Below are 20,219 nucleotides of genomic sequence, written 5' to 3'. Positions count from 1 at the left end.
TATTCTATCTAGACGACCCTAAAGCCGGCAATGGTTCGAAAGTTGTTCAGAAGATTGATCGAAGAGGGCTATATGATATTCCAGAAGTAGATCATGATGACAATGGTGACAATGTCGCTGACCAACAGTTATCATCTTCGATAGAAATTGGTGAAGAAACACTCCGGGATACTAATATTGTCCAAGAACCGTTTGACGTACCTGGAGTTCCCGAATTTGAAATATCAATTGATCTTGGTGATCTGCCTCAATACAAGGCACCGGAAGAGGAAAATAAATATGAAGACGAATAGGAATCCAGAAATGATAGTAGTGAGGATAGCGAGAGTTATTATTGTAGTTTGGATGAGGATTAATATAAACTTGTAAAGGAAAAAGCAGGGGGATAAGGGTTTAACACCGCTTCTCATCTACCCAACTTTAATATTCCCAACAAATCGTCTAATCGTCTCCATTCTTTGATCAGGTATTTCTAGATGTGATTTGTTTTTTTTTTTTTTTTGGCATTCAATACATTTGATTTGGATTTTTTTATAATTCAAAATGTATTATGTTTGTTTGTGATTGTTCGGCGGTTTACTTGTTTTTTTGTCTTGATTATGCATTGTAAATGTAATCGATTTTGCTTTTGTAAAGTCAATTTTTTGTGATTGATATGGTTTGTGTTTGTTGGTACAATGTTGCAGTTCCCATTGGTCTCTACGGGTTTCAGCATTATCTTTCCATGTTGGGTTTGATAATTCTAATTCCACTTGTCATAGTGCCGGCAATGGGTGGTACTTATGTGAGTCGTTATGCACATATATTTATTTTATGTTATGCTTTTGTTTACTGGAGGGTACAGTGTTGGATAGTTTGAACTGACTGGATTTAGAGTATGTAGGAGGATATTGCAAATGTTGTCTCCATAGTGCTTTTTGTTTCGGGAGTGACTGTAAGAATTCATGTGATACAGGGCCCGTCATTTGTTTACCTAGCTCCTGCATTGGCGATAATCAACTCCCCAGAATTTCAAGGACTCAATGGAAATGTATGCTTCTGTTCTTGCTTTTGTTTAGTTTGATTGGGAGCTTAGTGAATATCTTTTTGTATTTACCACAGGCCCTTCAATAGTTAAGTGTTCAGCCAAAACAAAGTGAATTTTGTTAGTGTTGTCTTATAAAATTTCCGAATGCTTTAAATAGCACACATCTTAGTGATTACCACATGCGTGATGTCTGCCATCTAATAATGTTGTTTGCTTTTCTTGTTTCTGTCCTTTGTTGATTAGCTCGTATGGTTATATTATTAGAAGTTTCGTTTTGTTGCTTCAGTTTAAAATTTGCATTTTAATAGCTCACATCGTTCAAAATAGGCTTGAGAAGGGCATTTGCAGATTTGGCACTAAAGTACTGACATCCCTTACATTGATATGATTTTAGGGAAAAATTCAAGGTTTGTGGATCGATACAAATGGTTACATTTACGGCTTTCCTAGTGCTAATCGAGTAAATTTTATAGAGGAAAATCCAGGCTCTATCTTGAGAGCACACAACTGCAAACAGCCCATCAGTTGCTACATTAAATGGAAGAAAAACTAGAAGCCATGTCATTTCTGAACCTGCTGCAGCTCCCTCCATGCTTCTTCAGGTAATCTAATTGTTCTCATTATCTTCCTTTCCTTCATCTTGTTTTTGATAAAAGAAAATTGTAGCAAAGAATCGCATTTGTGTATGAAACTTCACAACAAAGCCTCATTCCCCCAAAGTCTCGTGGCCTCTCCTACCTTTTTAATCTTTTATGTATGAGTTTCATAGTTCTGCAACTGATGCTTGCCTATCCATGTTTCTGGTTTGTGATATTTTTTGGACCGCACATCATCAATTATGCACCATTCAGCCAAGTTTTGCACGACAAAAGCCCGATCGTTTGAAGTAACACGAGAGATGGTAGAAGAAAAGAGAGAAAAACTACTTAGGTCAATCTGGAAGATGGAAAGACGATGGCATTCTGGCAAAAGCACTTCCTACCAGCAATATTTTCTCTGACGGATCGAGCCTGTAGTTCAACATGGAAGATAAATTGTAACTTTGTAGGTGGCGCTGCTGTTACTTGTACGCCATCTTTCATCATACGATTTCATTTGTGGAGTTAGCAGAACATGTTCCATTAGTTCTTTTCAATCTTCAGCATTATCCATTATTTATTCCAAATCAATAAATTTCAGTCTGTATATTCTCAGTAATCATTTCTCACTTCATGCTCTTTCGGCATTATGTATCTGCATCACTATATCCGCTGAATGCGGCTATTTTCCTTATTAAAACTTGATTACTAAACGCTGCAACGTAGCTTCAGGTTTTTAATATAATCTGTAACTGGAAAGATATGCAGGTTTTACACAAACATACTTAAAGTAACCTTCAAACTGTTATACTTTTTTTACAATAACACTCAATCGCAAAGAAGATAAAAGTAACATTTGCATTATATGAATCAGGTAGTTTAGAACACGAGAGTTTACACTAATCTCTACTCTCTAGATAGATTAAGCGCTGCCACATTTCTGGCCAGTTCATCTAAAACAGGGTAGGATTCTTTCTCAAGGTATGCCACACTTGAAGTCAAGTATGTACAGACAACTTCTAGTGCAATATCCAGAACCTGAAACTCAAATGGGAGATCACATTGCACACCTGCAAATTGACAACAATCATGAGTCTTTTTTCGATTCAAATTCAACTCCACATTCTTATACGAACAATCGGCGCACATGCAATTCTTGAAAATTACTGATCACCACACATGCAATTCAACTAGATCAATCAGCTTCATGCATTGATAGGAATACATAAGGTGTTTCAAACGTTAATAGTTTTTGGCAACTAATCAAACATAAAGAGGAAACATAGAGTTCGGAGAAAAACAAACTAGAAGGACAAACTGATCAATTAATCACCAAGGATGTATCCAAATGACACTGTCAATCTGCTAATTAGGTACCGAAACAATAATTTCATCATCGCGAATCCCGTTTTCAATCGCGTTAAACGTAGCAAACCAACTTATGTTCTCTATGGCATTCAACCCTAGCTAGATTCCTAATCAACTCCTTGTCATATATGACTGCAACTCTATCCTTCTCATCATCAATGGCTTTCAGCTAAAATAAAATTCGAATACATAAAGAAGGCATGCATTTGAAACAATTTTGGTCCTGCATATTGATAAAGCACCAAATTCAAATCCCGTAACAAATGGCTTGTCGCCTTCTATTGCAACTACTTCTTCACAGTCCAACTCAACTCAAATATCTTCTTGATATAACAGTTTCATTTATTTGTTGTTTATAATTTATCTCTTTGGTTTATATATCTCTTGTTTTTGTCTAGAGTTTTACTTGTATACAATTCAATCATGTAAATCTATAAAAGGAAATACAAATCACACTACTCAGTATCGAGCAATTTTATGCAACTCATAATCTCATCTAAGCAATCTTTTATGGTATCCCAGAGCGATGTCTAACGACACTTTCAAAACCCTAATTTTTTTCCCTTCCACTGTTTCCATAGATGCTCTCAACACCACCTCAATCAAAACATGCAATTCTTGAAAGTTACTGAAATCAAAACAACAACTTCCACTCAATTTCTCAGCAACAAAAAGATCAAGCCAAATCAAAACCAACAACTTTCAACTAAATTGCACAAAAGAGTCCAAATTTAATTACTATACAGAACTATCGGTCTAATTGAAAACAATCAGAATTCGAGACTCTACCTCCTCCATCCTCCAAGAGCGAAGCCTTCCTCAGGCAGCATCGCCGACGGAGGCGGAAAAATCGGATCGTCGGACCTGCCAAACCCTCCATCCAAGCCCTGGTTGTTCGATTTGTCGTAGATAGAGGAAGGAGAGAAGGCATCCGACGCCAACTGAGTAGCGAAAGCGTCGTCTACGGCGGAGCCGTGGAATATTGGGGAATCAGTGGCAGAGTCCTTGAGCGACTAGGAGTCGACGAAGGATTTGAATCTCTGGGAGAAGAGTCGGGGGTCGTAGCCCAGGTAACCGGTGTCGTCGAACGGGCGAGTTGACCTGATAGTCAGGATCGAGTTGTGGCACCGTAGTGGTAGCACCGATAAATACCACCGTAGCTTCAACGAGAAGATGAGTGAGCGGTGGAGTAGGCGCTAAGGAAGCGGTGGCAGGCGAGAGTCCATCTTAAGAAATGATGGATCCATCTTAAGAGAGAATGATGGATCCTGGAAAAGTCGAGAAATGAGGCGAGAGTCAGTGGTAGAAATGAAAGGTAGAGATTTAATCTCCATATAATAAAAAAGTAAAAAATTAAAAATAAAGAAGACTTTGCGAGACGTAGGTATAATTGCGTCGTGCAAAGATGTTTTGCGCGACGTATGCGTACCTACGTCGCGCAAAGTCTTCTTTTTGTTTTTTATTTTTTTTTGTCCCCTTTTGCTTTTCTTTTGGGGTTCTTGCATTGCCTTTTTCTTTTGTGGTATCCACTTGTGTAAATATTTGAAATTGACGATCAAATTAGTTCATTGTATTCATATAGGGTTAAAGAGTGTAGTTGTAAAAAATCATCAAAATCGGGGTTAAATTAACCGTTAAATCGTGATTTTTCATTTATAGCCGTCGAAATATTTTGTCCCGTACTTGATCTCTGAATGTTTTTTTTTTTTACGATTTTTGGCGTATACGATCTCGAAGCATATACAAACAAGTTTGACGGTTTGATCGTTGAAACTAGTTTCGTACAATGCGTATCCCATCAAAACATTAGATTCACTAACACTTGAAGTTTATTTATACTTTCATTAAGTATAACATAAGATTTTGTGGTATCCACTTGTGTCAATGTTTTAAATTGACGATCGAATTAGTTGATTGTATTCATATAGGGTTTAAGAGTGTGGCTATAAAAATTCATCAAAATCGAAGTTAAATTAACCGTTAAATCGTGATTTTTCGTTTATATCCGTTGAAATGTTTTGTCCCGTTACTTAATCTCTGAATGTTTTTTTTTTTTTGCAATTTTTGGTGTATGCGATCTCGAAGCATATACAGACAAGTTTGACGGTTGGATCACTGAAACTAGTTTCATACAATGCGTATCCCATCAAGTTCAATGGTATATATATTTACAAAGTAGATTTTAATTTATTTATTTTGTACTTATAACACTTAAGAAATTGAATGATATATATATAGAAAAAATTATTGTGGGTTTTTGTTAGCAAAATATATTTTTGTGGGGTTTATTTAAAAAAAATTAATTTTGAAATGAGGAAAATCACATTTTCAGTAATTTTTATAATAATTTTTTTTTTTGAAAAAATACTTTGCGCGACCCCTTTATGTGTACGTCGTGCAAAATCACTTCGCGCGACGTCAAATTGTATAACTACGTTGCGCGAGTTGTGATAAATTTGGCGGTCCAATAGTGAAAAATGGGCGTTTTTTTTTCAATTTTCCAACTTTTGACAAAATAATTGAACCATCCCTCCCAAGAACTTGTCCTTCCCAGTTTTGGAGTTATTAAAAAAAGCTGAACCTTCAAGCTCTTTTTTCAATTTTCCCCGTAGACCCCAGACCTTGAACCCTCCCTTTTTTTTCCCCTTAGACCCCAAATCCCCCTCTCTTTCTTTCCCTATTTCTTTCCCCGTTAACCCCAAATCCTGTCTTTCCTCTTGGGTTGTCGAACCCAGACCTTGAACCCAAACAACAGGCCGCCACGGGAATCTCGAAGCCGACGCGAATCAAGTCCCAAAATCAAGGAAAGGGTTTCTGATTTTCGATGGGTTTTTGTTATTTAGGGTTTTTGTCACAAATTTATCTGTTACCAAATTGCTGCATTTCTTCCTCCTGTATTTAACTTTAAACCCCAAGGTGAGTATGATTAGTATCCTTTACATAAACACATAATACCATTTCAGTTTTCTACAAATTTTTATGGAGATTGCTGGCATTGGCTTCATGGTGATTATGATCATTGCAAGTTCTTTAATCCGATGTGAATAAGATGGCTTGATTATGTCTATTAAAACTACTTATTGGAGAAAGGTGGTTTTGTGTTTTTCTGTTCTTTTATTTAGTGGTATTCTCTCTAGCTTATTAACTTGATTACCACATCTATGTTAATTAATAGCTTATAGTCCTACATATTTAGGTATAGTTTACAAGATAAATTTTGTTTCTTTAACACCTTTGTATTCCATGTATTTAATTTGATGGCATTAAGTATTAAGCCACGTTGGGCCACCTTTAATAGGGATAGATGTGGTTCCCGTACGTTGCAACGAGTGAAGCTGTGATATATTCTTGTCCTTGTTTCCTGTTTGGAGTTCATCTCCTTGTTTCTATGTCTACACTTGTGTCGTGTTTTGTTCCGAACTACTTTTTGCTCTGAGTATGAGTCAAACCACTCTGAACTCTGTCCAGAGAGGAAGTTCTGAGGTTGAGATGTTACTGTTAAAATGCATGAAATAAACATGTTGGAATAATGGTGTTGGATGACTAGTGAAATTAGGCTAGTCAACTTTATTGTTCAAAGTTAGGCAAGTTAGGTTTCTTGTTCAAAGTTAGGCAAGTTAGGTTAGTCAAGCAAGATAGGTAAGTTAGGCAAAATTAGGCTTATGATCTTTTTCTTCCCTATATATATGTTTCATCTTGTAATTGTTTCATCAAGCAAATATACATCAAAACTCAATATGGTATCAGAGCTGTGATCTGGGAAAAACCACAAAACACAGCTCTAAAGCAGCCACGAGATCAACCATTCTAGGCATGGCCTCTCATTCAAAATGGGAAAATCCCAACCACCCGCTCTATCTCCACCACTCGGATCAACCTGGTGCAATCCTCGTACCACAACCATTGGTGGAAGACAACTACAACACATGGGTTCAATCCATGAGTATGGCCTTAATGGTCAAGAACAAACTTGGTTTTGTTGATGGGACGATCAACAAACCAAGTAAGGATAATTTTGAGGAGCTGCAGCAATGGAATCGCTGCAACAACTTGGTCAAGACATGGCTACTAGGCTCCATGTCAAAGGAGATTTCAGGGAGTGTCATCAACTACAAGGATGCTTGACAAATGTGGACCGATCTGCAGGAGAGGTTCTCACATGTGAATGTAGTTCAGCTGTTCCATGTTGAGAATGAGATCCATGATTGCGTCCAAAGCAATATGAGTGTAAGTTCTTACTTTACTAAACTTAAAAGTTTATGGGATGAACGTGATACTTTGTGTTCCATTCCAGCATGCAGTTGTGGAACAAAGAATGAGATGAACTCATATGTTGAAACTCAGAAAACCATGAAGTTCCTTATGGGACTGAACGAATCGTATGCTACGGTTCGAAGCAATACTCTTCTTCTCGAACCACTGCCTACGGTGAACAAGGCATATGCGTTGGTCCTTCGACATGAACGCCAGGCAGAGGTTTCCAATGGGAAAATCACACAACTAGAAACTGTTGTCTTTGCAGTGAAGAATCTCTCGCGAGAACCTACACCTGAAGACAAGGAGATGCGATGTGGAAAGTGCAATAAAACCAATCACATCACCAAAAATTGTCGTGCACATCTCAAGTGCACTTTTTGCGGATGGAAAGGCCACACCTTCGATTTCTGTCGAAAACGGAAAGCAGCCACAAAGACCGAATCCAATCGTCTCTTTTCTTCAAAGGGGAATCAAGTTTCACAAAGTAACAAGCAAGAGACAGTGCCTAATTTCCCGTTCTCTCAGGAGGACTGCAAGCAAATCCTTCAGATGTTGAACAAGAACAAATCATCATTTGCCAATCAAGTCAGTAATCCTCATAGTCATGAAGAACTTTCAGGTAAAGCCTTCTCTTTTTCATGTAAAGGAACCAAAAGCATTTGGATCCTGGACAGTGGTGCCACGGATCACATAGTTTGCAGTCCTAGTCTCCTTACACACTCACGAGCTGTTGAAAATCATACAGTTGAACTGCCAAATGGTTCCGTTGCCAAAGTCACTCACATTGGACAAGTTGTTTTCTCTCATAATCTTATCCTTGAAAATGTCCTATGTGTGCCGTTCTTTAGGTTGAATTTAATATCTATCAGTAAACTAGCCTATGATTCCTTATATGTCACCATTTTCTTCACCCAATTTTGTGTCATTCAGGACCTTCGCTCGGGGAAGATGATTGGGACAGGAACTGAAAGGGATGGACTTTACTACCTCGACCCATCAAAGAAAGGAACATGCAATAATATTCAAACCGTCTCACCAAAGCTTTGGCACCAACGCCTAGGACACCCATCTCATAAAGCCACTTCGTTATTACCTTTATTTAACAATAAGGCTTGTGATTTGGAAAAATGTTTAATCTGCCCATTGGCCAAACAAACAAGATCACCCTTCCCTTTGAGCTCTATTTCTACCAAATCATGTTTTGAATTATTGCATATTGATATTTGGGGTGGTTATCAAGTTGCTTCTATTTCAGGTGCCAAGTATTTCCTTACCATCGTAGATGACTACACTAGAAGCACTTGGGTTTATTTGATGAAACATAAATCTGACACAAAAGACATTTTAGTCGGATTCATTCAAATGATTGAGACTCAATTCAATACCAAAGTTCAAATCATACGAAGTGACAATGGCCCTGAGTTTAAGCTTGAGCAATTTTATGCTCTCAAAGGCATCATACATCAATCTAGTTGTGTCAACACACCACAACAAAATGGTGTTGCCGAACGTAAACACCGGCATTTGCTCAATGTTGCTCGGGCTTTGCTCTTTCAAGCTTGTTTGCCAAAACGTTTTTGGGGGGATGCAATCTTAACCTCAGCCTACCTCATCAATAGAACACCCACTCCACTTCTCCAAGGTAAAACACCTTACGAAAAACTGTTTCACAAAGCACCTAACTATTCCCATTTAAAGGTTTTCGGTAGTTTATGTTTTGCTTCTACACACGCCCAAAGGCCCTCTAAATTCGACCCTCGTGCAATCCAATGCATTTTTCTTGGGTATCCTTATGGTCAAAAGGGTTATAAATTGTTTGATATAAAACACAATAAGACTTTTGTTTCTAGGGATGTTTTTTTTTTTGAAGATCATTTTCCATTCCAAAATCATACCACTTCCGCTGCCCCATCTCCATCAAACATTACACCCTCACCCATCACGTTTGACTTGACCTCTTCCATTGAGTCGCCATCAAGCCTTGCACCCGAAGAAATAAACATCACCTCTCCCACACTTGCCAACATCACACCACTCTCATCTCCTTTACCTACTACAACTCCACCACCAGATACCTTATCACCACCTTCACATACCCTACACTCTTCCCCACCTCCAACCACTCCATCACCAGACCACCCACCTCCACTCCGTCGTAGCACTCGACCGACCAAAACTTCCACATTTTTGCAGGACTTTCATGTTGAGGTGGCTCTCCCTTCCCGTGTTGCTCCCACATCTTCCACAAGCATGGTCCAGTCATCAGGTACATCTCACCCCATATCTTGTTATTTATCTTATGACCATGTATCCCCCACTCACAAAACCTTTCTCACCACCCTCACCATTATCAAAGAACCCACCAGTTTTTCGCAGGCTGTTCATGATCCAAAATGGCGTGACGCCATGCAAAAAGAGATTGTTGCCCTTCATGACAATCGCACTTGGACTCTTGTGCCCTTACCACCTCACAAACATCCCATCGGTTGCAAATGGATCTATAAGGTGAAGCTTAAACCTGACGGCAGTGTTGAACGCTACAAAGCTCATCTCGTTGCTAAAGGCTACAGTCAAATTGAGGGGCTTGATTATCGGGAAACTTTTGCTCCAGTTGCCAAGCTCACCACCGTCCGCGTCCTCCTGAGTATTGCCTCCATACGAGGCTGGCATCTTCATCAACTTGATGTGAACAACGCATTTTTGCATGGTGACTTATACGAGGAGGTTTATATGTCCCTGCCTCCTGGGTTCGGACGAAATGGGGAGACACGAGTATGCAAATTACACAAATCCATTTATGGTTTAAAACAGGCCTCGAGACAATGGTTTATCAAGTTGTCTAGTGCTCTCAAGACTGCTGGTTTTCATCAATCATGGTCGAATTACTCATTGTTCGTCCGAAACCGTCAAGGCAGTTTCATAGCATTACTTGTGTATGTTGATGACGTGATACTTGCAGGTAACAATTTGAGAGAAATTGAAGAGACTAAACTCTTCCTTTCCCAACATTTTAAACTAAAGGATTTGGGAAAACTCAAATACTTTTTGGGGATAGAAGTTGCAAGATCTAAACAAGGGATTGCCTTGTGCCAACGCAAATATGCATTGGAGATACTAGAAGATGCTGGGTTCCTTGGTGCGAAGCCCTCACGATTACCAATGGAACCAAACCTGTCCCTTACACAAACTGATGGGACGCTCCTACATGATCCTTCTTCATACAGGCGACTTGTAGGGAGGCTGATTTACTTAACCATCACGCGGCCTGACCTGACTTATGTGGTTAATATGTTGAGCCAATTCATGGACAAGCCACGACAACCACACCTTGAAGCGGTGCATAAGGTTCTCAGGTACATCAAACAATCTCCTGGACAGGGAATTCTTTTGCCTTCTACAGGTTCACTACAATTACAAGCTTTTTGTGATGCTGATTGGGCTCGGTGTAAAGACACTAGAAGGTCAATAACCGGTTATTGTATCTTCCTTGGATAAGCACCGATATCTTGGAAAACGAAGAAACAAAGCACAATATCTCGTTCTAGTGCAGAGGTAGAATACCGTTCTATGGCTACTACTTGTTGTGAAGTTATATGGCTAAGAAACATTTTGAAGGACTTGCAAGTAAATCATGCACAACCAGTCACAATGTTTTGTGATAATCAAGCTGCCATGCACATTGCTTCGAACCCAGTGTTTCATGAACGAACGAAGCATATAGAGATAGACTGTCACTTAGTACGTGAGAAGATTCAAATGGGAATGGTGCAAACAGCTTACATACGGACCTCGAATCAACCTGCAGACTTGTTCACCAAACCACTAAGCTCGGCACAATTTGAGGTCTTAATTAGCAAGTTGGGTGTCATCGACATCCACACTCCAACTTGAGGGGGAGTGTTAAAATGCATGAAATAAACATGTTGGAATAATGGTGTTGGATGACTAGTGAAATTAGGCTAGTCAACTTTATTGTTCAAAGTTAGGCAAGTTAGGTTTCTTGTTCAAAGTTAGGCAAGTTAGGTTAGTCAAGCAAGATAGGTAAGTTAGGCAAAATTAGGCTTATGATCTTTTTCTTCCCTATATATATGTTTCATCTTGTAATTGTTTCATCAAGCAAATATACATCAAAACTCAATAACTATGTTCTAAAGTTTGTGTGGTCTATGTTCTATAGTTTGGGGTATTTATAATCGTTTTCTCTTATAGCTGACCAATTGATTTTCAGTCATGCTCTTCGGTCCCATATTTTTGTATGTAAATTATGTAAATTATGTCAAACAGTTGAAATCACACCAATAATAGGCAGGCAACTCGTATCTATTTGATTTTCCTTAAGCAGACAATATGACCGAGAGAGGATACACTAGTTGAAAACAGACAATATGTCATGTGATCTTGAGTAGTACGAGTGTTGCAAAAGTTCGTGAAACAATTTAGGAAAATCCGAGGCTTTAAGTTTGCATGCGGATAGAGGTGGTTTTGTATGCTTATTTGAAGACCAAATATAACTAATATGTATGTTTATTGTGACTCCCACTGCAAGTAATTTAAGATAAAGACCGGTAATATATATAAGCAAAGAGTTCCTTTTTTCCCTTGGTGTATGGTTGAACTTCCTTTTCGTTCGCTGTAGTTTGTTTAATGTTTTGACTCCGTCTTTGTGCTTTCAATTTGAACAATGATACGAAATATCGCTAGGCGTGGTTTACTAAAACATCATATTTTATTTACAGGATAAGTCTTTCATATATCTAGCCGGCCTATTACAGGTAAAATGTGTGCAATCAAAGCATTCCATCTAACCATAGATGTTGAAGAACTATAGCTGTTTACTTTCCCCAGGCACTAAATTCTACATGTTGTTCTCTCTTTCAGTTTTATTTTATTATTATTTTTATTTTCATGTTATTTCTTTTTCAAGTATTGCATTGAAAGGGTTTACCTTTCCTACTTAACACTCTCCAATTATAATGCGGAACGAGAAGATTCATTTCATTCCTACTTATAGATGTCGAAGTTGAATACTCGTCGTCGGAGTGTGACCAATGCGCCTCCCACATTATCAGCATCTACTGCTCCAGCCGTGAGTGCTCCATTGATTGGGGAGCCTACACCCAATGTTGAGGCTACTTCTACAGCGTCTCAAGTGCCCGTCTAATTGACGTCATCAGTGTCCGTTGAGTCGCTCAGTGCACGGCGGCCTCACTGACGCTACCACGACCCAAAGCCTTCTGGTCAGACTTCCTCGGCATCCAGAGTTGAGGGTGAGTCCTCCCAGCCACCAGGTAGTTTTTTCTAATTCTCACTACGTTGTATTTTTTTTTTTCATTTTAAAACTTTTATTTTTATGATGATGAAAATTTGCTGGATTGTGAAAATGTGTTGCGGGTTGTGAATTACTATTATTTTACTGTTTTAAGGTTTTGGGAAATGCTATACTACTAGAGGAGGTTGTGTCGAATTTTTTGTACAAATTTAAGCTTAGGGTTTTTACCATTTAAGTATTTTTGGCCAGCTAAAAAAAAACACCAGGGGGCCTAGTCGAATGCTGAAGGAGTTACAGGGCGTACGTCAGAACAACTCCAAGACCAAGATTGTGTATGACCCACAACATTGTGGAGCGGGTACCTCACAACAGCATAGCGGCGTTGCTAGTAGCTGTGGTGTTGTTATTCGAGATAATTGTCCTTTTCAGCGGGAGTCTTGGGCAAAAATTCCTGAGGAGACGAAGATATTGGTGCGAGACAAGTTGTCGGTTAGTATATTAATTTTTAGCCTTTTATCATTTTTTTTAATTTCGTTTACAAATATTAAAAACCAAAATATATTATCTTAATATTATTACATTTGTTACTATTATTTTATTATTTTTCATATTCGTAGTGAGTTTATGATCTTGAGGACATATCCCCTGAGGTCATGGTCTACTTAGAGGAGACCTTAGCAACCCGGTACAAACAATGGAAGAACAATTTTCACAAGCATTTTAAGCGATGGGATGATCCAAAGATTGCTCGCCTATATGTTCCAGACGAGTTGAAGGACCGACCAGAGGATTGGGAGTGGCTCTACAAACATTTTACGGACCCAAAATTTGTGGTATGTATATAATATTTTAATAATAATTTATTATTGTAAATGTTATTTTTTAAGCATTTTTTATTAATTTATTTCAAATAGTCACACTAACATGTACATTGTGTGTTTAACAAAAGAATTCTATTACTGGCCAGAAAGCTCGGGAGTCAAAGACACTTCTCCACCATTTTGGTTCGCAACCCTTTTTGTATAGGCTTGAGGCACGACGTGAGGTAAAAGTATATTAACTTTGAAATTTTTACAATTTAATTTTTATTATTGATTAATAAAATTTTCTTAATGTTTTTTTCTTTAGGAGGGTTCTAAGTTCCCAGAGATCGACATGTTCAAGGACGTTTACGTTCGACCTGGTAATGAGACCACTAAGCAGCTTCATGTAAGTATATGTTATTATTCTTATATGTATGAATCGTTCAAATATTATTTATATTTTTTTATTAAACATTATATGTTTTTTCTTTATTATTACAGGTTACTATGGAGGAAAAGAGCACTGATGTTCTCCATGAAGCAGCATCGCAGCTTCCCCCAGAGACCCTGATTGAGGACGTCATGGTACCTGAGGATGCAGGTTTTCAGATCATGACTGATGTCCTGAATCAGAACTATAGTCGTCGTCGTGGCAAGGTTGTTCGGGGTATGGGGAAAGTGCGGATTCATGAGACAGGTGCTTCTTCTTCTAGATCGAACACAGCAGAGGTCGATGCATTGAAGGCGGAAGTGATGCAGCTGAGGACTGAGGGCGCGAAGAAGGTTCAACTGAAGGCCCATGTCGATGAGCTGAATACCTGTGTCGGGAGGGTGCAAGAACTTGTACAAGCCATACAAACGTCCGGCCTCCAAATCTCGCTACCAGTACCTCATCATGCTCCACCTTTGACCTCAGAGCCATCTTGCCATGTCGATACCGAGTAGCTTGATATATTAAACCTAGTTCACTTGTAGTTTTTTCTTTTTTGTTCGGACATCTTGTATGTACATTTTCAGATATTTTATAATTAAATACTTTTGCTTGGTTAATTAATTATTCTTTATAATTTAATTACAATATTTATCAAAAAAAATTTAAAAAAATTATTTTTCACTAATTAAAAAAAATAAAAAAAAGGGTTTGCGCAACATACGCCGTAGGATGTGCGTCGCGCAAAGTATCTTTGCACGATGTAGGACTCGCGCAAAAGTACTTGCACGACGTACAATGTGCGTCGCGCAAACGTACTTTACACGATGTACAACGTGCGTCACGCGAAGTCACTTTGCACAACGCAGACAGTGCGTCGCGCAAAGTCACTTTGCACGACGAACGTTGTACGTCGCGCAAAGTATTTTGCACGACGTAGGTTGTGCGTCGCGCAAAGTACTTTGCACGACGTAGGTTGTGCATCGCGCAAAGCCACTTTGCGTGACGCAAGTTATTTTTCGTCGCGCAAACCCTAGCGTCACGGCCATGGCGCGACGGTTAGTGCGCGACGAAGTGTACGTGGCGCAAACCCTTGCACAATGATTTTTGACTTTGCGCGACGAATGTACGTACGTCGCGCAAAGTGTTTTTTTTACTAGTGATATTACTCTTTAGAATTCAAAAAAAAAAAATCATGTAGTGGGACTATGGGTGATTACAGTCATTATTTTTCAAAATATATTTTAATAAATAAACAACAATATCTAAAATAAGTAAATTTAAAAATTTTAAAAAAAAAGTTAAACAGTAAAGTGACTAGTAGTCATTGAACTAACGTGAGTTAGATTTGAAATAACATCAAAATTTAATTTGTGTGAAATTATATTACTACCCATGATTTTATTTGTGATAGAAAACTAAATTGTCTTTTCACTCTTTTTTAATTGACAAATAAGACTTTTATTAATAGGTTGTTTAAAGTTAATTAATAGATATACGTATGCTTTATCCATATGCCACTATAAATATTGTTTAGTTTATAGACTTTTATCATCTGCGTGTTCTTTTCATTTGCAAAATATAAGCGGTATGAGAGAAACATGATCATATAATATAATCACTAAAAGAAGATATGTAGTTTTCTTACATATATATAGTCATTAATCTAACGTTGTAGGCGGTCTTTTGTCTCTGTCTTTTTCTTTTTGTTTTTCATTTTGTTTCTTTTTGTTTGTGTGTATAAATAGGTATTGTGTCTTTCGCAGGGTTCCAACATTTTTGTACGTACGCGAATTATGTAATAAGAAGAAATGTACATTGTTGTTGAAAAAAGAGTTAAATAATTTTCCTGGCCAAATTTGTAAAACAAAATGGGATTGGGTGGGCTCATTAAATTAATTAAACCAAAACATTCCACGCATGGACGCTTCTTTATATGTATAACCTTGCTTGAAGCATAGTTCCACATGGATTAAATCGCGAAATCAAATGTTGACAACCATATAACAAGGAAGCCTAAGAATGTATAAGGGACAATTGAAATAGTATTCTTAATTATGCCAAAAGATAAAAATAAATAAATAAAGGGTTTGGGACGGTTGAAATGATACATTGTTCAAATTGCATTGTTTTTTATTTTATTTTAAAAAAAACGATATTATTCACATTAAAGAGGAGGAGGTGGGTTTAGCCTTACAATGGATTAGCAATAATGTGGTTCAAATTCGCCTTTGACGAGAATCAAATCGAAGACCTCTCAACCCCAACCCCAGCTCTGTTTCCTTTTGGTTCCATGTGTTGCCTTTTAATTCCTTGATAATTACTAATACAACTGGTTTTTTTTTTTATCTTATTTGTTTATATACAAGCGATTTTCAGAGATACAAGATTGAAACCATGCCTTCAAATGTACAGAAGAACACACTTAAAAATGCGCATGGTTATGTTGGCCTATAATAAAACTCATGGCTTTGTGCACAAATTAATGACGGCACACTGAGGCAGGAGTACCAATGACGAAATATGTATACCCTATATATATATATATATTTTAATTAATGAATATACGTATTCTTTTTCTATATAGCACTATATATAAATAATATGCGTTTAGTTTATAGACTTTTATTATCAACGTGTTCTTTATTTTTGCATAAAAATTAGTTTGAGAGAAACATGATCACTTATATGGCATTATATAGTCCCTAAAAGAAGAAATGTAGTTTTCTCACTTGTATAAAGTCATTAAACTAACTTTGTAAGCCACTTAGTATTACGGTCTAGTGGTATTTCTCTTCACTTATAAGTTAGAGGTCTTAAGTTCAATTCTAGCCAAATGCAAATTTAAACCACATTATTGCTAGCTCATTGTGAGGCTAAGCCCACCCTCTCTCCCTTAGTTAAAAAAACTTTGTAAGTGCTTTGTCTTTTGTCTCTCTTTTCATTTCCTTTCGTTTGTGTGTGAAGTAGATATTACGTGTCTCTTTTTTCTTTTCGTTTGTGTGTGAAGTAGGTATTATGTCTCTCCGCAGGGTTCCACCATTTTTGTACGTACGTGAATTATGTAATAAGAAGAAAAGTATACTGTCGTTGTGAAAAGAATTAAAATAATTTTTCTGGCCAACCATTTCTCCATAATAAGCGGACTGGGTAATCATTAAATTAATTAAACCAAAAAGTTCCACACATGGACGCTTCTTTATATGTAACCTTGAAGCATAGTTCCATGCCATTGTAGTTGAGGGAGAGAGAGAGAGAGAGAGAGATAATGGAAGCAGCTGGTCGTGAACTGCAACTTCAAGGAAAGCTCTCTGGCAAAGAAGAAATAGAAGTTGAAACACGCAGTGATGATGAGTATCATCCTAAACGAGGAGGCTGGATTACCTTCCCTTTTGTCACTGGTTCTCTCTCCATTTTTCACTCTCTCTTTCAGTTTTTTTTTTTCTTAATTGGTTCCTTATTCTTTAACCGATCTTAGTGTACATCAGTACATGTTATATGCAAATTAACAATGAGTCACTCTACTGATTTTCTCTTACTAGAATTATGATATTGTCGACTATATATATATATATATATATGCCAGACGAATAGGAATATGAATAAGGCAATATAAGGAACGGAATAAAAGTACATGGATTAAAGACGCATAGTTAAAAATTCAAAGGAGATGAGTGAGATTTTCGTCAAAGCACATAGGCCTCATTATGCACAGATAAGCCTATTGGGTTAATAATTTCCTGATTAAATGATGAACATATATACGTACAAATGCAGGAGGTATGTTGGGAATGTCTGTAGCAGGTGGCGGGTGGGCATCGAATTTGCTAGTATTTCTCATAACAAAGTTCAACGTGAAGAGCATAAGCGCCACAAAAATCGGTAATGTCATTTTTGGCACCAACAATCTCCTCCCCATCGTGGGAGCCTTCATTGCTGATTCCTTCTTCGGACCTTTCCCCGTCGTCGCCACTTTTTCCTTCATTTCTTTATTGGTAAAGATTACTCACTAGTTAACTACTTTATACTCGATCAATTTCAACTTACTGCAGCTATGCTGTCTGCAACTAAAGGCATAATTTTATAAGTTGGGGGTAATTTGTCATTCCAAAGAAGCAAGAAAGATAGTGGGAATCTTGGAGAAGTGACAGCCACTTTTATTATACGGGAGTGAGAACAAAAGTGAAATGTTAAACCAAGCGACAATTCTCTATTAAAACAAACCATAACGATTAGTTAATGGTATTAGTTGGCAGGTGGTCCTCTACTACAGTAGTGAGGAGAAGTGTTGTCCTTTACACCACAGCGTGAGTTCAAAGTCAGTCAGCTTCCTAATCTAACGTCTAATCTAACAAATATATCGTTTGAAAAGTATCTATATATATATATATATGTGTGTGTTTGTGTGATGACTATAGTCAATTATCTTAAATAACTGAATGATTAACTTTCATCAGGGTATGATCATATTAACCCTAATAGCTTCAATACCCTCCTTGAGGCCATCAACATGTGCAACAATCGGCTCATCCCTCACTTGTGAAGCTCCATCAAAGTTTCAATTCTCAGTCCTCTATGCAGCAATATCACTAGCTTCTCTAGGACTTGGAGGCACTAGCTTCACAATTGCAACCATGGGAGCTGACCAATTCGATAAGCCCCACGACCAAGGGGTTTTCTTTAACTGGTATTTTCTGGCCTTGTACTTGGCCAACGTCATCAGCATCACAGGCATCATCTACATTCAGAACAACGTGGGATGGGGATTAGGGTTTGGAATTTGTTTCGTCGCAAATGCTATTGGATTGGTGGTGTTCTTGTTGGGAAAACGATTTTATAAGCAAGTTAAACCAAAGGGTAGCCCGTTCGTTTTCATAGCACGTGTATTGGTCGCAGCCATTTGGAAGAGGAAAGCATCAGCTGCAACTTCAAGAGACACAGATTATTATTACGGAGATGGAACTTTGGTTGACAACACAATACCAACAAAAAGATTCAGGTATGCTGATAATTCTGTTCATGTCTAAATTTATTTTTAGCCAATTAACTTTTGTTTGTTTTTTCTATGTTAGTTGAATTCTTACTTAATTTTGTATTTTGCCTAAATTTATTGGCTACTCCACATAGACAAAAATTAGTATAAAAATATATTCATCATCAAGTTATTTTTACTTTATCTAGCTGAAAAATGCAAGCGTCAGATAAACATATATTTCACTTAATTGGATTCTTAAACAACCAACATTGTTGTAAAGATTATTTGCATGGGTACATCATGTCACTATGCATTAGCACCCTCCTAGTTTATTCTATAACACGAGAAAGCTACATTATTGTACACCATTTTTTTATGCAGACTCTTAAACTGTGCGGCGCTAAAAACTGAAACAGACAAGCAATTTGATGGCTCGTATGCAAGATCATGGAAGCTGTGCACTGTCAAAGAAGTGGAAGACCTTAAAACCCTAATGAAAATCATGCCACTATGGTCTACTGGTATATTTTTAGGCACTCCAATCGGTATTTCTACCAGCCTTTTCATACTCCAAGCCCTAACTATGGACAGGCACCTTGGACCACAGTTCATAATCCCTGCCGGTTCATTCGCAGTCTTCAACCTTTTAGCCACAGCCATCTCCATTTTCGTAATAGATAGATTCGTACCACCCAAGTTAACACCCCTCCAACGAATAGGGATTGGTCACGTGATCAACATTGTTGCATTTATTGTGTCAGCCCTAATTGAAAGGAGACGATTAGGAGTGGTTAGAGAACATAACCTCATGAACCATCCCGGTTCAGTGGTGCCCATGTCAGCCTTATGGCTCGTGGCATCGCTATCTGTTTTGGGAATTGGAGAGGGGTTCTATCTCCCAGGACAAGTTGCATTGTTCTATGAAGAGTTCCCAAAATCACTAAAAAGTACTGCAACAGCTATGTCATCGTTGCTGATTGGAATTGGGTTTTTTCTGAGCGCTGCAATCACGAATTTGGTAGACCGGACCACGGGGTGGTTACCAAATGATATAAATCAAGGGCGGCTGGACAATGTGTTTTGGATGTTGGCAGTGATTGGAGTGGTGAATTTTGTGTACTATTTGATTTGTACCAAGTTTTTTAAGTATCAAAACCAAAATGTTGAACTCAAAAATTAAAATTGTAATGGAAAATGTTTCCAAGTTCTAAGAATTGAGGGGGACCAACTTACTCATCACTTAAGAATAATAGCGGTACAAACTCTCAATAAACTTCATATTATTTTTTCCCTCGCGCACCAGACCTAAATGAGGACAAATGTCTTTCTCGGCGGCCTCCTGAGACAAAGAAAGAACACATATTATTCTAAAACAAAATACTTTTTTGAAGTTGAAACCGATTAAACTTTAGTTGGTGCATAAGCCCATGGTGAACTTGGTACATCCTTTAGTTGGTTTTCAATAATAATGTTTGGTTTAGCTGTCATTCGATGGAAGTTTGGTTTGGAATT

General features: G+C 37.8%; 2 protein-coding genes and 2 long non-coding RNA genes across 7 annotated transcripts; 3 read left to right on the top strand and 1 right to left on the bottom strand.

Annotated features, from left to right (window-relative positions):
• The first annotated feature begins 1,461 nt into the window (after positions 1 to 1,461).
• LOC126616343 (uncharacterized) lies at positions 1,462 to 2,224 on the top strand. Its single transcript, XR_007621138.1, has 2 exons — positions 1,462 to 1,629; positions 1,879 to 2,224. It is a non-coding gene; the product is annotated as an uncharacterized LOC126616343 (long non-coding RNA).
• A 150-nt stretch (positions 2,225 to 2,374) lies between these two features.
• LOC126616290 (uncharacterized) lies at positions 2,375 to 4,271 on the bottom strand. The gene is made up of 2 exons (XR_007621100.1): positions 3,763 to 4,271; positions 2,375 to 2,675 (listed from the first exon to the last, which is right to left on the bottom strand). It is a non-coding gene; the product is annotated as an uncharacterized LOC126616290 (long non-coding RNA).
• Positions 4,272 to 5,486: 1,215 nt separating this feature from the next.
• On the top strand, positions 5,487 to 14,352 carry LOC126632191 (uncharacterized). Of its 4 annotated transcripts, none has more exons than XM_050302468.1 (8): positions 5,487 to 5,889; positions 11,967 to 12,002; positions 12,242 to 12,497; positions 12,749 to 12,988; positions 13,117 to 13,332; positions 13,449 to 13,544; positions 13,628 to 13,708; positions 13,804 to 14,352. In XM_050302468.1, the coding sequence occupies exons 5-8, from the start codon at positions 13,153 to 13,155 to the stop codon at positions 14,245 to 14,247; spliced, it is 801 nt and encodes a 266-aa protein (XP_050158425.1). In that variant the 5' UTR covers positions 5,487 to 5,889; positions 11,967 to 12,002; positions 12,242 to 12,497; positions 12,749 to 12,988; positions 13,117 to 13,152; the 3' UTR covers positions 14,248 to 14,352. The 4 variants fall into 4 exon arrangements, with proteins under 4 accessions (XP_050158425.1, XP_050158438.1, XP_050158436.1 ...); XM_050302482.1 differs by having other exon boundaries at positions 5,489 to 5,889; positions 13,467 to 13,544; XM_050302481.1 differs by having other exon boundaries at positions 5,487 to 5,783; positions 11,973 to 12,497.
• A 2,597-nt stretch (positions 14,353 to 16,949) lies between these two features.
• LOC126632183 (protein NRT1/ PTR FAMILY 2.7-like) lies at positions 16,950 to 19,946 on the top strand. Its single transcript, XM_050302455.1, has 4 exons — positions 16,950 to 17,133; positions 17,510 to 17,727; positions 18,190 to 18,731; positions 19,089 to 19,946. The coding sequence occupies exons 1-4, from the start codon at positions 17,001 to 17,003 to the stop codon at positions 19,885 to 19,887; spliced, it is 1,692 nt and encodes a 563-aa protein (XP_050158412.1). The 5' UTR covers positions 16,950 to 17,000; the 3' UTR covers positions 19,888 to 19,946.
• The last annotated feature ends 273 nt before the right edge of the window (positions 19,947 to 20,219 follow it).

Source organism: Malus sylvestris, chromosome 1 (genome assembly GCF_916048215.2).
Source record: "Malus sylvestris chromosome 1, drMalSylv7.2, whole genome shotgun sequence".
Taxonomy (NCBI): domain Eukaryota; kingdom Viridiplantae; phylum Streptophyta; class Magnoliopsida; order Rosales; family Rosaceae; genus Malus; species Malus sylvestris.
The sequence above is the reverse complement of the archived record's forward strand: the minus strand, read 5'-3'. Positions and strand labels throughout refer to the sequence as shown.

What these genes read in the sequence shown, in the direction of transcription:
- LOC126632183 (XM_050302455.1), top strand. Translation starts at nt 17,001, where the DNA reads ATGGAAGCAGCTGGTCGTGAACTGCAACTTCAAGGAAAGCTCTCTGGC. An exon ending in TTTCCTTCATTTCTTTATTG is followed by an intron (nt 17,728 to 18,189) that starts GTAAAGATTACT and finishes AACTTTCATCAG; the next exon opens with GGTATGATCATATTAACCCT. An exon ending in ATACCAACAAAAAGATTCAG is followed by an intron (nt 18,732 to 19,088) that starts GTATGCTGATAA and finishes TTTTTTATGCAG; the next exon opens with ACTCTTAAACTGTGCGGCGC.
- LOC126632191 (XM_050302481.1), top strand. Translation starts at nt 13,153, where the DNA reads ATGGTCTACTTAGAGGAGACCTTAGCAACCCGGTACAAACAATGGAAG. An exon ending in TTACGGACCCAAAATTTGTG is followed by an intron (nt 13,333 to 13,448) that starts GTATGTATATAA and finishes GTTTAACAAAAG; the next exon opens with AATTCTATTACTGGCCAGAA. An exon ending in GGCTTGAGGCACGACGTGAG is followed by an intron (nt 13,545 to 13,627) that starts GTAAAAGTATAT and finishes TTTTTTCTTTAG; the next exon opens with GAGGGTTCTAAGTTCCCAGA.